The sequence below is a fragment of the Bufo gargarizans genome, chromosome 8 (assembly GCF_014858855.1).
Source record: "Bufo gargarizans isolate SCDJY-AF-19 chromosome 8, ASM1485885v1, whole genome shotgun sequence".
NCBI classification, from domain to species: Eukaryota; Metazoa; Chordata; class Amphibia; order Anura; family Bufonidae; genus Bufo; species Bufo gargarizans.
This window is the reverse complement of record NC_058087.1, coordinates 34,775,244-34,792,663: the sequence shown is the minus strand read 5'-3', so window position 1 is coordinate 34,792,663 and position 17,420 is coordinate 34,775,244. Positions and strand designations below refer to the sequence as shown.

General features: G+C 40.3%; 1 protein-coding gene across 1 annotated transcript; it reads left to right on the top strand.

Annotated features, from left to right (window-relative positions):
* The first annotated feature begins 1,837 nt into the window (after positions 1-1,837).
* SP9 (Sp9 transcription factor) lies at positions 1,838-4,504 on the top strand. The gene is made up of 2 exons (XM_044304848.1): positions 1,838-1,858; positions 3,030-4,504. Exons 1-2 carry the CDS (start codon positions 1,838-1,840, stop codon positions 4,305-4,307), a joined length of 1,299 nt encoding a protein of 432 aa, XP_044160783.1. The 3' UTR covers positions 4,308-4,504.
* The last annotated feature ends 12,916 nt before the right edge of the window (positions 4,505-17,420 follow it).

Genomic DNA, 17,420 nt, shown 5'->3' with positions numbered 1-17,420 from the left:
TTAATAGTGCTAATTACAACGCAGTTAAATTGGCCTGATTGCAGAAAAAGGAGGCAATTTGCGTGCTCTGCGTCTAGGCTGGTGAGAAATCGTTCCATATTCACCTCTTGATAAAGAAGTGGAGGTTTAAGGCTCAGAGTCTGCACCAATTACACTGGGCTGACTGCTAGCATTCAGCCTCTATAATAGGAGTGTTATTTGACCGGTTTGAATAATGTGGAAAGCTGTTCTCCGGGAAATTGCTTTTAACTTTTTTTTTTTCTTGTTTTGTTAGGAAAAAGTGATTCTTTAAATTCCAGGTCTTTGTTATTTGGAGCTTTGTATAATGAATATATTGTGTATGTCCTGTAATACAATAAATAGTACATGTGAGACAATACACTCGGGAACTAGATGGATAGATAGATATGAGATAGATAGATAGATATGCGATATATAATAGATAGATAGATATGAGATAAATATGAGAGAGAGAGAGATATGAGATAGATACATAGATAGAAGATAGATACAGATGATAGATATGAGATAGATAATAGATAGATATGAGATAGATAATAGATAGATAGATATTAGATAGATAGATAGATAGATAGATAGATATGAGATAGATAGATAAGAAGATAGATAGATATGAGATAGAAGATATAGGAGAGATAGATATTAGATAGATAGATAGATAATTAGACTAAAATTTCTAACTACACAAAACGCCAGGAATGCTATCAAGTGACTGACATCATTTATAAGGGATACAATGGGGATGCACTTGGTTTTGATGCAACATATTAAACCATTGCAGTTCAGTTAAAGGGGGGAATAATGAAGGCTTGAGCTGCTCCATGGGATGTCCAGGAACGCCTTACTGACACCTCTATTAGCACTTGGCATTAAATATGTACACATTCACCTGTTAGATCACTCACCTCTCCTATGTGTCTGGGCTGCAGCATATTCCTCTTCCATGCAGATGATCACAGATGACAAAATTCTGCATCAAAGCCACCAGGACCCAGGTCTCTCCTTGTGTTCAGACTCCACAGCTATCTGAATGTGTAATAATCAGTCAATAAAATCATATAATAATGACTTGTACCGACCAGGGTGGGGCTGTATTTATAATGAATCAATGATTGAATCAAGTGATGTATACTAGAGAGAAGGGGAATTGGGTATAAGCATAATTTCTGTGCAAATCACTTCTGGAAAAAATAAAGGGAATTAAAGTCCAAGCATCCTTGCTAGATGCGAGATGTTTTATATTAGTAGGACTTGAAGTTGCCCCCTCCCCAAATTTTGCTAATGTCCAAAAGGTGGCGGAAAATAAATGCCATTAAATGGCGGTATAATTAAACAGACCCTGCTATTCTGTCTGTATCACTATCTCATGGCAGATGTACAATCTAAATACGGTGGAATTCTCAGTTTTAGGTACAACAATCTTAAAAAAAAAATTGTAAGGGACTTGTTAACCCCTTAGGGAGCAGAGGGGACTGAACAGAACCTGAAGGGGTTAAATATATTTTGTCTTGTAGGCATCCAGAGCACACGGAGCCTCCAATTCCTCCCCTCTGCTTTGAATGGCACGGCTTGTGAGAACTCAGATTTTTTGCAAATCTTCTCCTCTCATTGGCCACGACGCAGCTCCCTGTCGACGTCCCATGCAATCCGATTGGACGGCATCTGCAGCTAGTGGTACTTCAAAGCAGGCTGCTGCCAGCACTTACCCTGAGTCTAGTCCTCCTCACTCAGTGCAACTTGTGTAGGGAGAAGGTGGCACAGAGCTGGCAGCATCTACCCCCGGGCACTTATCACTCCTCTACGGCTGGGACGGGCTATGGCTACGTCTATACTTGGGGTAAGTAATGATTATTCATTCTCTTCTGATTTGTAACATTTGCTAAAAAGTTATAGTTAAAGTTTATATTCCCCATAGAATAAACTGTGATTTATCAACCATATATGCCCACCAGTTCGTGTGTCCCCTTTTACTCTCATCCGCAATTCAAAATTTCTCCTATTTATCAGTTGCTAACAATGCAGCCTGAACAATCCTATTTGTCCTAATCCCCCAAACCATTACCTCCATGAATACAAGCAGTCGCAGCATTTAAGTGTTATTCCACTCTGCAGCATCCCAAAGCCGCTGGAATTACAACCCTAAGGACCAGCAATGAATAAGTGTGCCCCCCTTCATCAGTAGCAACCTCCAGAAGACCTGGAACCATGTCTGCTTTCTATTATCTTACATCCCTTGGCAATAATGCGTATGTTACTACTAACTCCATAGGTTAGAACTTGCAAATATTTGAAAACGTAGCAGAGATGAGTTTGTTATCTGATACAAACGGCTGTTCTATCAGGTTGTGTTGTTATTCACAGTTTTCTAGAGGACAAGTCAGTTTGCTATCACTGTAAGCAAAAGAAACAAATAAATAGCCAATCCAGCTCTGCTACATCTGTATGATAAAGATCTATACGCTTGATTTTAACTGTCCAGTTTCCAGTCATAATGTAAACAATTATAAGAATGATGAAACACATTGACATGTTTTGTAAACTTAATATTCAATTGTCCAAATTATCTGTAAGGAATACAATTGCATATTTTCTAATTTCTGGTAGATTAGATGTTTTTCTTATGTGTCGTACTATGATGTGACATTTTGTATTTTAAATGTTACTCTGTATCTCGATTTTATATACTGTATTTTTAATATACAAGAAATCTGCTAAACCCTCAATGTTTTTCAAACAGTAAGTTAAGGGCGGTGTAAATTAAAATGTTACACTAAAATAAAGTTCTAATCCATGCATTAATTTATATATTAAAGGGATATTTTAGTACTAGTGATATAGGGGCTCATTGATTATTGTTGAGAATGCTGCCGGTTCCATAAGTAGTGGGTGTCACAGTGTGGTGAAGGTGGCTCTAGGTTTCTGGGCCCCCAGGTTTATGACCAGGCTGCCGTACCTATATTCGGATGAAACATGAATTGACTTTGTGGTGTTTTGTGTCCCCCCTCCAGGAAGAACCCAGATTTGGCACTACTCCCTTGGCCATGCTGGCTGCTACTTGCAACAAGATCGGGAACACCAGTCCCCTTAGCAGCCTCCCCGAGTCCAGTGCTTTTGCTAAAGGAGGTTTTCACCCCTGGAAACGTTCCTCCTCCAGCTGCAGCCTGGGATCCAGCCTTGGGGGCTTCGCAGTGGCCACAAGCCGGGCATCCGGTGCCCTGACAGGAGGAAGTACCACCGCCAACAGCGCCTTCTGTTTGGCCTCTACATCCCCGACCTCTTCAGCTTTCAGCAGCGACTACAGCGGCCTCTTCTCCAACTCCTCCGGGGTTTCCCCCCAGGACGCTGCAGGACAATCTGCCTTCATCTCCAAGGTACATGGGGCAGCAGACGGGTTGTACCCAAGGGTAGGCATGGCACATCCCTATGAGTCCTGGTATAAGTCTGGCTTCCACTCAGAGGTGGCAAATGGGGCATCAGCCTGGTGGGATGTACACGCTGCCAGCCCCAGCACCTGGTTAGAGGTGCAGAACCCTCCGGCTGCAGCAGCTGCTCTTCAGGGGGCCCTACACACAGGTGGACATCATACCCAGCTCAGTGGGTACAGCCCGGACTTCAGTACTTTGACACACTCGGCTTTCAGCTCCACAGGGCTGGGCTCCAGCGCCGCCTCCCACCTTCTCTCCACGGGGCAGCACCTGCTTACCCAGGAGGGCTTCAAACCAGTCCTTCCCTCTTATCCAGACTCTGGCACATCAATGCTCACTGGGGCCTCTGGAGTAGCAAATGGCGCGACAGGGCGCTCTGCACGCAGATACTCTGGGAGAGCCACCTGTGATTGCCCCAACTGCCAGGAAGCAGAGCGCCTGGGGCCTGCAGGTGCCAGCCTTAGAAGAAAGGGGCTGCACAGCTGCCATATTCCTGGCTGTGGCAAAGTCTATGGCAAAACATCACACCTTAAGGCTCACCTGCGCTGGCACACTGGTGAACGACCCTTTGTCTGCAACTGGCTCTTCTGCGGCAAGAGGTTCACTCGCAGTGATGAGTTGCAGAGACACCTCCGAACCCACACTGGGGAGAAGAGATTCGCCTGCCCTGTATGCAACAAGCGCTTCATGCGCAGCGACCACCTAAGCAAACACATCAAGACGCACAACGCAGTAGGAGGGGGAAAGAAAGGCAGCGACAGCGACACAGATGCCAGCAATCTGGAGACACCTCGGTCAGAGTCCCCAGAGCTTATACTGGAAGGTGTAAGGCCTGGGAAAGAATCAGCCAATGACTCTTAGGGAGCAGCAGAGACTTTTGGGGTGCAGAAGAGACTCCTCCTTAAAAGCTGCAAACACTTCTAGGGTGCAGGACTCCTTGGAAGCTTTTGGGTTGTAGGGGCCACATGAACAGCAGGTGCTTTTGGGGTGAAGTATTGAATACTTGGCAGCAACAGCCACCTCTGGGTTGCAGCACATACACCTTGGAAGAAAGAGACACCTCTGGGGTGCAAGAAGGGACTTCTCTTGACCAGCAGCAATAGGTGAAGCAGTAACTTGAAAGCAGTCCTTCATTTATCAGCCACATTTATTAGTGGTGTAATGACTTCCCTTTGGAAGAAGAAGCAGATACTTTTCGGGGCAGTAGTAATGGCCTCGTAGGAATTAACTGTCACTTCAGGGGGGGCAGCAGGACTCCTTCCAGTAAGTGCAACCTCAATGGAACGACTATTATAAAAAATTAGAGTGATGAGGGTGAAGTGACTCCGAGGTTGTGGGGTGCAGCAGATTGACCCATTCTGTGCAGCAGACACAATCCCTCCAGGCTGCACTATCACAACTGATGACTGCAAACTTTCAGCAACCAGAGCAATATAACCAGACAGTGTGCGAAGAACTGAGACCGACATTTATTTTTCTTTCTTGATTTTGCTGGAGAAAACACAGACCATAAATCCCTAGCTGGATTATATACCATCCTCTCATTCATGTTTAATCCCAATCAGATAAAAAAAATATTAAATTACAAATGTTCAAATTACAAATGAAAATTCTAGCCATCCTCTAAGGTGAGAAGTGACAGGAACTCGTGGGACAGTCTCTGTATAAGCTGTATAAAGATCGTGTTCATTCCCATCCCCCTTGTAAATGTTTTTCCTAATAGTTTATATTTGGTGAATTCCTGAAATTCAGGAAATTTCATTTCTTTTTCTTTTAATTTCTGATGCACTTTGTGAAAGTCAATATATATATGTAAAAGATATTTAATATGTTGATTTAACATTTCACTCACAAGTAAATTAAATTCAATGAAAACAAATGAAATGCGTTTATCTGTATTATATAGAAAATAACCTTGATCATATTTTGATTTTTCGTATTATTAAAAGAATTACGATCAAATGTATTCCTGGTATTCTCTGTCTGTCCTGCTCCTCAGAGGAATAGATGCGTTAGGATTGTAAAGCTATGAGGCTGGCATGAAATGTGTGTGTCCTTATTTCTCTTTTTTTGTGTGTGTCCCTTTTTTCAATATTTTTAAATGATCTATCCATTATATATTATTATCCATTTCTCATATAATTACCTGCTTACCTAATCTGCCTATTATCTATTTCATATCTATCTATCTATCTATCTATCTATCTATCTATCTCATATTTATAATCAATCTCATATCTATCTATCATCTATATCTCTATCTAATCTATCTATCTATCAACTGTGTTATCTATTCTTTACTTATCGATCACTTATATATACTTAACTATTTATATTATCAATCCATTCAAGATCTGTCTATCTCTCTATGACAGAAACGTGTGTATCTTTTTTTATTTTCTATATTATTTTAGTTATTTTAAAGCATTTTGTTTAGAATAGCTATGGAATATCTATCTTTTTTTTATTTATTTATCTATTTCTAATTTATCCATTTACCTCAACTACTTATCTATCTTTCTATCCATTATTAAATTATCATCTATATATTTTTTTATTATCGATTTCCTATGTGTACCTGTATATTATATTTCTTTCTTGCTTGCGTTCTTTCTTTTTCTCACTCACTCTACCCCTTTCCTCTTTCACATTATCTATCTATCTATCTATCTATCTATCTAATCTCTATGTATCCACCCATCCTTCTCATATCTACCGTTCTCAACTTATGTTATATGTATTTTAATTGTTCTTTCTTATAAGAAGCAAGATATATGAAAGAATATCTACTTTTTTTAGCTATCTTATGTCTTTCTTACTCTTTCTATCTCTAATATCCTATACCTTTCATTCTAGCCTTCTCCTATGTATTTTATAAAATAGTATCATATCTATCTATCTACTCTATCATCTATCTATCTCATATCTATCTACCTTTCTTTTTACTTAAACTAATTTCTCTTTTTCACAATATTTTTTATTTTCTATAATTTATGTGGAATTTAAAAGAGGTTATATGTTTGTGAATAGCTATCATAAATGTCTGTATATCCATAAATGATCTATTATTTAATCACTATATATATATATATATCAATTACCTCCAAACTTGGTTTACAGATTGTCCCCAGTGACTAAATGACTACAATAAATACTCAACATCCTACATTTCATGCCTAAATGAAAATCGTGTTCAACGTTATTAATTTTGACTGTGAACAGGCAGCAGCCCCCTGTGTCTTGTACTCCCTCATTAGGGATTCATGTCTTATCAAATATCTAATTAATCTGCTAGACATCATTTGTTCTGGCCAACTTTATCTCAGATAGTCCAGGGGGAAAAGTGAGAATATTCAGTGGGACAAAAGCTCCCTTGAAGATCCCTTTTAATTGTCTAAATTAACTGCACAGAATTTGCATGTCAAACGGTATAAGGGGCAGGGGCACATGAAATGGAAAACGATTTGATCGCTCACACAACCAGCACTTGATTTGATAACTGCTCTGTTTAATGTTAGCAATGGCAACTGCGTCTTTCCCCTCTTTGATATATGCAAATAGAGGTTTTTGAAAATGCTGCTTATGTGTCCATGCAGTGCAATGGGCCTTGTTGGTTATTTGAATATCTCTGGCTCTGCTATTGAAAAGGTTCAAGGATACTGTGTTGCTTTTCTTTGTGATTACTCAGTGCTGCGTCCTATGCGCTGAAAAAAAGTCAGGAATAATTAAAGGCTGGGGGATCGGGCCTGGGAACACACTTGGAAGAGGAATCTCATTTAGACAGTTTCTTTCAAAATAAGGCCCAGTTAAATTGACCAGAAGGCAATTATTGAAATGAAAATTATTTTAACTGCTCTTTGTCTTGCAAAAGAAATAAAAAAGGGGGGCAAGAATGGTAAATGAAAATCATTATAGATTAAATAAAGTTGAACACCAGGTTAAAGATTGAGAATTTTTCTATATTTTATTTAGAATTGGGATTTATATTAGAATTATTATTTGCATTGTAAAATTTAGAATTTTATTAGTATCAATAGTATTTTTTTTTTTTTTTTTTTTTTATATGGTTATAATAGAACTCCTTACAGTAATTTAACTTTGTTTCGCTATAATGTATTACAAACACAGGACACTATACCATCACTTTGTCTCTTGTCAAATTGTCGCATGTGATTGTCATCTGGCATGGGTGACAATATTATGCCGTCTTATACGATTTTAAAAAGACACAAGCAACAATGTAACCACAATCAGAAGAACACGTGTGGAGAAGAGGAGGCATATTTGCAGGGTGACATGAGTGATCGTCCCAGCAATGGACACAGTGACTTGTGTGGAATGTCACTCTCTCGCTGGGATCCTCATTTGCTTTTCAATGTCTTACACAGAAAAGCTGAGGAAATGAATCAGGGACACATATGTGACTACAGGCTTAGGGTTCAGTGTTCAGCTCACTGATCAAGGGCCAGGGGGGGTATTGCTTCTGCCCTCTTAGGTCAAATACATGTCCATCAACCGCAGCCTCCCCAGAAATGAGGAAGGGGTCTGGGCGTGCCAAGCAATCAATGGGTTTCAATCATCGCTAGTAACTTACTCTATAAAGCATTGTTCAGGAGCGCTAATACCTGTTACAGACTGTATCTGATCTGTTTAATCCCTGTAGGGAAAAAAAAAAAGATCTATATATTTATTATTATAATGCAATTAATATAGAACTTATTACACAATTTTTCCTACTCATAAAATATAATAATAAGACAAAGGAAATATTTGCTTTTCATTTAATTCATTTCAATACGAGTCTCCTCCACCAAGAGTGATAGAAACAGACCTATATCCCATCTCTATATATTTATCGTGGTCAAGAACGATGCTCTCAATCATCCACTGAACATATTAGGCTTATATCAAACGAGAGATCCTTTAAATCAAATGAAATCCTAATATTAAAACCACCTCTCACTCTTGGATTTGCTCATCCTATTGGTAAGCCCGTAACAAATGCGCCGTGGGTCCTGCACAGCAAAACTCTACTACTATCTGAGGATATACGGCACATTTATACACTCGCTTGTTAATCCCTAGGAAGATGTCACTTGTTCTAAATGTTTTTCTAACATAAATAGATTAAAAAAGAGGAAGAAATAATCGACAACAGAAAATATTGCTCATCTCAGAGGGAAGCTGGTTGTAACTTTAACCCTTTAGCGCCATCTGTTGGGGATTTTGGGAACTGCCTCCAGGTTGCATTCTAGAGCATCTTGTTATTGCTACGTTTCAATGTATAGCACTTAATGATATCATCATAGTACCTGGCAGTTTTATCTATCTATCTATCTATCTATCTATCTAACCTATCATCTTTTAACCTGTGTATGATATATGTCATTTATGCAAATGTCAGAATACCTTACAAAGTACACAGATCAGCCTAAATGTATTCGCACTACTCCTTGCTGATAAGAGGCATCATTGGTGCTAGGTGTGCTTTCAGCACCAGGGAGAGCGATTGTGTAATCAATATAATAAGAAGCCAGTTACACAAAGAATATCATAAACATTACAGACACTCAGTCTTCAGACATAGCAGAGCTCTGCAGTTCTACATAAATAAGTAGACACTTATAAGATATCTATTAGTCTGCTGTCACACAGTCAGTGTTTGATCAGTGATTTCCATCAGCGATTGTGAGCCAAAACCAGGTGCAGAACCGGAATAAATCTTTCCCTTATACCTTATCTCTGTGGAGGCTCCACTTCTGGGTTTGTCTCACAATCGCTGATGGAAATCACAGATCAAACACTGACTGCGTGAAAGCGTCCTTAATGTGTTGTGCCAATTGACAAATTCAGTATTACTAGGTGGAGAAATGTAGCATTTACATCTGTTAGATTCCAGTCTGTTTAGATAGATAGATAATAGATAGACAGATGGATGGATCAATCAATAGATTGTTTGAGATGGATAGATTATATGAGAGCTAGGTTTAGATTGGGAGATAGATAAATATATAGATAATATAGATTTTATACTACAAAGGTCTATCCATATACACAGGTAGCATGTATACATTTTTCTATACTGAACACACAAATATATGGGTGTCTCTCTCAAGTAAATCCCAGCAAGATAGATAGATAAATAATATAGATAGATAGAAAATAGATAGATAGATAAATAATAGTGATAGATAGAAAATAGATAGATAATTGATAGATAGATAGCTAGATCATATATATTTTATATTACACAGGTCTATCCATATACACAAGTAGCATGTATACATCTTTCTATACTGACACAAATATATGGGTGTCTCTCTCAAGTAAATCCCAGCAAGATAGCTAAATAAAAGATATAGATAGATAAATAATAGATATAGATAAATAAATAAATAATAGATAGATAGATCAATCAATCAATCAATAGATTGATTGAGATAGATAGCTTGATAGATAGATAATATAGATTTTATATTACACAGGTCTATCCATATACACAAGTAAAATGTATACATCTTTCTATACTGAACACGCAAATCTACATCTACACATACACAATATACATAGTTTTAATATACATCATTTCAAAACTCATTGTCACAATGTATTACTTGGGATTTTACATGGGACTGCAAGGTAAATGTAATCTTAACTTATTCCGTTATTACGTTGCATCAGTACAATGACACTTTGAGCTCTGCTACATCTGCGGAATTTTCTCAGTACACATTTACATTGGTCCTCTCGGTTGATCAGATTGGTTCTGATCTGCATAAGAATTAAACCAGGCACTCAAATATGGATTATAGGTCAAAATTTTAATCAAATATAATGAAATAAAATATATCGATATACTCATAGAGTGCAAAATAAAATACAATATAAAATGCAATAAAATGACATAGAAATTCACATAAGGGTAACCATAAATTACTAGCAGCAATGTGGCCAATAGTTATAGCAGCTAAAATTGGAAAGACTACAATCCGGACAAAGGTCTATATAAAATTCCAGGCGGTTTTAAGTTAAAGGACCGCACCCTTGATTGTAGCCAGAACCAGCCTGGATAGTTGAAGTTCAGACAGCCGCAATTGTTATGTCAGTCTTTAAAGAAAACCGCAATCCCAAGTATATTAAAACGGGTCTTGTGAAACATTCACCGATCCTCCTCGGTTTAAGGTAAAAGTGACTGTGCACTAAGGTGGCGTCCCACCTATACACGCAACTTTACAGCTTTACCTTGGTCGATGTTGCTTTATCCTATGTCCGGACCCAAAGGAGATATGCTGTGGATGCCGAGTCAACCTTGTATCTGCTCACAGAACCTCCAGTTCACAGCGAATATAAGCAAAACAGAGATAGAATTCTTGGATAGTTTGCAGGCTCTGGACCTTCAGGGTCCCTCAGTGAGATGTGGCTTCTCTCACTCCCAGGGAGTTCTGATCTGCATCACCCGTCCAGTAGTTGCCCATCAGTTTCTGGGCTGCAGATAGACCGCTGGGTAACATATTAGCCTTGTGATAACATAAGGAGTCATTTGGATTTGCAGGTAGAGTGAAGAAAAAAAGTAAATGTAAAAATGAAAAATGTCTATTCATCCAAATGTCTTGCATTAAATATGGAAATTTTTTCTTCTTCCTTAAAATAACATAACCCTGAAGCCTCTCTGTGGCTGGCAGAGGTATAATTATTAGCAGAATATCAGCGGCAAAAAAAAAGTCCTTGTCCATTTCCCTAGGAGAAGCTGACTAGAAACTGTAAAATTGCCTTACTGCCTAAAGCTGCCTTACCTGAATGTCATAATTACAGTAATTATGCACATTCAAATTATATGCTAATTCAATTAGAATCAAATCGCTCTAAATCGGAACCAAATGAGTTAGCGAGGAATTAATCAATGACAACATAAATAAAGAACTTAATAGATATTTATTTCCTGCCATCTCAAGGCGAATGGGAAGTATTTTTTTTTTTAAGTCCCCATTCATTTCCTATAAACAAATATTAAATGATCACAGCTCTCATCAAGACACGGAAGAACTCCGACTGGAAGGAATACAAACTGCAACTTGTGTAATTAGATGTCAAACAACGCAATACAGTTATGTAACGTAAGGGTCAGGCAAGTCACCATGTCTATCTGTGGAAATATCTGACTGCATATATTATGGGAGAATACACATAGTATGTGTCCATCAACTATTTGTTGGTCCTATAACTACAAATATGTAATCAGTCTTTCTTTCTCTCTCTCTACCCCGTTCCTCTTTCACATTATCTATCTATTCTCTATGTATCCACCCATCCTTCTCATATCTAGCATTGTCCATTTAGGTTGTATACATTTTAATTGTTCTTTCTTATAAGAAGCAAGATATATGAGAAAGAACCTCTACTTCTTTCTGCCTCCTCTTTCTATCTCTAATATCTCCCTTTCATTCTAGCCTTCTCCTATATATATTTATATAATGCTATCATATCCGTCCGTCCATCCATCTTACCAAGTTAGGAATACCAACATATTCCCGTCTAATTCCAAATGAACTAGTAGCTGGACATGTACCTTTGGAATAAACATTTTGGGAAGAAATCCTTACAAATAAGAAATCTTTCAAATTGTAGTAATGTGGAAGAAGCTGAGTGGTATGAGGCGGCGGTGATGTATGCTAAGTGCCTGGTGTAGCAGGGACTGGAGATGAGGTCATTATCTGGACTTACAGTAGAAGCAATACCACGTAGGGACCCGGTGATATGGGAGCCTCTATTAGATAGGTTTAGGCTTTGTCTCAGCAGGTGATGGGGATTCCATTACATGACTACACATATTTGGATGTAGCAGAAATTGAAGCTTATTAGGGCAAATGGTATCACCGTTAATAGTGATTGCTCCTGAACATGACAGTAATATACAGCATGGCATACCATATACTAAGTGTTCTTATTTCCTGAGATCAAGGCACCGTTACAAATTCTACATAGTCAATCCCAGAACCGCAGCACAAATACATGTGGTTTACAGCTGCTTCACACCACGTCCTATGTATTAAAGTGAACATCAGTTCATGATATTGTTCCTTTCTAGTATTATCCCTCAGCAGTTTTATTCTATTAATTATTCATATATTTTATATAGCACTAACATATTTCATACAGCTGTACAGAGATGGTCATTACTTACATTGAATACAGTCTTCTCCAGTGGCACTCCAGCTGTTGTGAAACTACAACTCCCAGCATGTTGGGGAACTTTGCTGTGTAGTATAACTAAATGCGTTGGTGTATCTAAGCAATAATTTCTAAAATATTCTTGTTAATGAACCAGCCTTCTGTACTGGAGGAGTAATCAAGTAATTTGGCAGCAGGACCATATACCCCGTCCCCGCTTGTCCTATAAATCCCTTGGCAGAATGTAAGCTCCTATCCACACAGCCATAAAACAAGATCATTGGGACAAGGTAGCTTCCAGTAATATCTCATAGGTTGTTTATCAGACCCCTGTTGAATAATTTCTGCAAGCAGTATGGTTGGTAGACAGCAGGGTTGGGAGCCCTCGATCTCTTTTGCCATTAAAAGTCAATAGCAGAAGAGCTACATCGAAAGCCTTATCTGCATGATTAGTGCCATTCTGACTTATCTAGGTTTCCAGCAATAGATCAGAGCGGTCATTAAACCCCACCTTCTATTGAGAGTAAAATGACCTTGTTGTTCTGTCCTAGTCTACACAGCAAAGCTGAAAAAAGAAACTGCAGAAGACTGGAAATGTCAGCTTATTGTCTGTGATCTTCTGATGCTTTATATAGATATAGATAGATAGCCAAAAACATACAACCAACATAAATGTAAAAAATGTATGCTTTGTATATGCTTTTCCTTGTGTTTTAAATCATCAGTTTTTGTTAAATTTTGTATTTATTTACTCAAATAGTTTTTTTTTGTGTATTGTGTATTCTCATCTGAGACATTGACGGCATTTCAAAAATCCTACAACAGAATTCCTCACAAGGGAAAGAGGTACTATGACCTAATATTTATAAAAGTATGAAAACACCTTTATTCAGTACATCAAAAACATAAAAGCAAACCAATAATTGAGGAGATATACCAGTACAAGAAGATGTATGGCCATATAGGCTGTATGGAATGTACCTCAATAAATCACCTACAATGTATAGTTAACAGTGCCCAGTTAACAATTCTACATATAAAGTATACACCGTACTGCTGTAAGCTATAATAAACCCACGTCCCTGTGATACCGGAAAATACAATTACCCATCCTTGGACATTCTCTTGGATCCTTGGTCCTGGAGATCAATGCACCTTGACATGCTTTTCTCTTTTGAAAATCTTTATCAGGAGGTCTAGGATTTGCCATCAATGTCATATACATGAGGGTCCCACCTCTAGGACCAGCTTCTATCTCCAAAACAAGTCCCCCGAACTGAAAGAGAGTGCTCCGGGCAAGCATGGCCAACTTCCATTTACTGCTATTGGAGTTCCAAAAATATCCAAGTTCCCATAGCGGTGAAAGATGTGATGGTCGTGCATCCTCTGCGCTCTCTTCATTCATCAATATGGGACTTCCAAAAAATGGCGAGCGAGCTCACTCGGCTATTTTTTTCGGAACTAACTCCCATGGCAGCAAATGTAGAGCATGAGCGGTGTGCTCTCCTTCAGATTCAATAAACCGACAGATATCCGTATTGATCGCTTTATTGCATATGGGATATTTTAGCACAATGATTTATTAATACATTTCTCAGTCAGACTCTTGCTAGACTATAGGTCAAATCAAAACCCAGTGAGCGACCTTCCAAAGTGCCAACTGTGGCCAGAAAAGGTGATCCTTTCCTGTGTCATTTAATCATGTCTTGTCGATATCCTTAAAGGGGTTATCCAACCCCAAAAATGCCCAGGCCCCTCACACATATTGTACTTACCTCGCTCCCCTGCACCCGCTGCCCGCATGGCCGCTGCTGCATCTCCCCTAATGCGCATATCAAAACATACGGCGATGGGGGCGGGGGGCAGCCAATAGTAGGCTGCGACGGGAATGAGCCTCAGTAGCATTGCGGAGGCTCGTTTCTGTTGCAGCCTCCCATTGGCTGCCCCTTCTTCCCTTTGCTGGATGTTTTGATCCGCACAACGGAGAGATAAAGTGGCGGCCATGCGGGCAGCAGAAGCGAAGCAGGTGCTGGGAAGAGAGGTAAGTAGAATTTGAGGGGCCTAGGATTTGGGGGGCATTTTTGGGGTTGGATAGCCCCTTTAATTTAAAGTGGTCATACACATTTGATGAATGTCGGCTGAGGACGGTGATGTTAGCGGAACCGACCAAACATCTAATGTTTATGGTGGTGTCCCAACTCTCCCCTCCAGTGGCAGATGTGAGGGAAAATATGGATAAGGCATGGTGAATTTCAATGTCTGATCCTCTGTGTTCAAAAGAGATAAGCCGGCAAAGGATTCTGGTGGTGGCTTTGGCTTATACCACTTTTCACATTAAGAACACATGAATGCTCTGCTGAGCGGAGAGAGGGCTCGGCTTGCAATCTCCATTCTAGGTTATCCCAAAAGGGTCAGTCAGGTTCTTCCACACCAGACTTTTATGGACCCTGCTTTGTGCACTGGGGCACAGTCATGCTGGAACATGTTCCCACAAAGTTGGAAACATGCAATTGTCCACAATGTCTTCTTTCCCCGAAGCATTAGAGGGGTTCTGCAGTTTGTTTAAACTGATGATCTATCCTCTGGATAGATCAGCAGCATCTGATCGACGGGGGTCCGACACCCGGGACCCCCACCGATCAGCTGTTTGAGTAAGGCAGTGGATGCTCCAGCAGCGGCAGCGACCTTCTCACTGTTTACCGCAGGCCTAGTGACGTCACTACTAGTATCACCGGCCTGGGCAGCGGCTAAGCTCCATTCAAGTGAACAGATTTCCCTTCACTGGAACTAAGGGACCTAGGCCAACCCATAGCTTTATCTCTCCTCTACCAAAATCTACAGCTGGCACAATGCTGTCAGGCAGGTAACGTTCTCCTGGCATTCAGCAAATTTAGGCTCATCCATTAGACTGATAGACGGAGAAGCGTGATTCATTACTCCCCAGAACACGTTTCCACTGCTCCATAGTTCAGTGGTGAAGTGCTTTACACCACTCCATCCAGCGCTTGGCATTGTGCTGCTTGCATGCAGCTGTACGGAAGCTCCCGGCACAGCGCGTTTTTTGTGCTGATGTTGATGCCAGAGGAGGTTTAGATTCTGCAGTTATGGAGTCAGTGTTGGTGAATTATATGCACTATGCTCCTCAGCACTTGGCGACCTTGCTCTCTAACTTTAGGTCCATTTCACACTTGCGTTGTTAATTCCGGGATTGAGAGCCAGCAGAGGATCTCAATACCAGAATTAAACGGATCCGTTTTGATTTTACACATTAGGATGCATCCGTTCCATTAGGATGCAATTGTGTGAAATCAAAACCCAAAAATAACGGATCTGTCACTAAATACATTGAAAGTCAATGGGTGACCGATCCGTCACCACTGACATATTATTTAAGTGATGGATCATTTTTTTTCCATTTTTATGACCGGACGCAAAACCGCAGCTTGCAGTCAGAAAACGGAATGCTGCTGGAACGGAAGGCTACTGATGCATCGTGAACGGATCTCTTTCCATTCAGAATGCATGAGGACTAAAAGGAATTTTTTTTTTCCGGTATTGAGATCCTCTGCCGGATCTCAATACCGGAAAACAACAACGCAAGTGTGAAACAGGCCTTATGTGGTCTCCACTTTGTGGCTGTGATTCCTAAATAATACCACTCACGGTTGTTGGTGGAATCTCTACGAGGGAAGACATTTTAGAAACAGCGGTGACATTCTAGTACAGGACTATGCAGGAATTCACTGAACAAGCGATTCTATCACAAATGTTGGTAAAGACATTCTGCATGGCTAGGAGCTGGATTTTATACACCTGTGGCAATGGGGCTGAATGAAACGATTGAGTGGCGTGTCCTAATACTTTCCTCTATAAAATGTATATCTGTATCTGTCCTTTACCAGCCACTTTTCATGATACGCATGATTTGGGTTCATAAAATGCATTTAAGGAGCACTAAACATTTGCATTTTTAAGATCCTAACCTAATAGACCAAAGATCGTGTCCTTCGACATGTCCTGCATTTATCACCGGTTCCTAAGTGTCACAGTGGGGGTGGGGGAAACCCCCCACTGTATAATGGAAACTGGTACTAGGCCAGGCAACAGTGAAGGGAGCAGGCCACAATCTACAGCCGCCATAATCCTGACCCTGATCTCCTGACCGCATGAGCAAACCCTGAAGTTGGGAGGGCTCATGCACTGGAACCTGGCTCCTGCTGACCCTGACGGTCCCTTGGCATAGAGGTCAGAAATAGGAGACAACCGGATCCTCAGGGACTCAGGCAAACCGGAGTCTCCAGCTGTCTAGTAACAGGTGGAAGGGAAATGACCATATGCAGCATCTGGATTGGCAGGTAAGAACACCGGAAAACTCACTTACCTGCCGCTGCCACAACAACTGGAACCCATGCATACGTACAGGAGCCCACACACCAAACAGGACTCCGTACAAACAACACCACACACAGGCATCCAGCACACCTGATACTGCCTGGGCCCCATACAGCAAGGTGCACGGCAGCCCCAGGCAGCACTGCATCCAGACATATGGTTAACCCCTCCGGGAAACCAGCCCCCTTTCGGAGGTATCAACATCCAGGGTAACGTATAGCATACATGCAAGGACCAACACCAACAACAGCCCAGACATGTAACAACCAACAAAACGCTACACACACCCAGAACATAAACCCACACCACACATACAACAAGTGAGGGTAAAGGTAGAAGGAGGCTACAAAAGGGAGGACAATTTATGTTCCATAAGGTGGCCCTCAAGGACTGGGCTGGAACACCCAGGAAGCT

Excerpts from the sequence above, each read along its gene's own strand:
- SP9 (XM_044304848.1), top strand. The coding sequence starts at position 1,838 with ATGGCTACGTCTATACTTGGG. Across the intron at positions 1,859-3,029 it reads TGGCTACGTCTATACTTGGG|GAAGAACCCAGATTTGGCAC; the intron begins GTAAGTAATGAT and ends TCCCCCCTCCAG.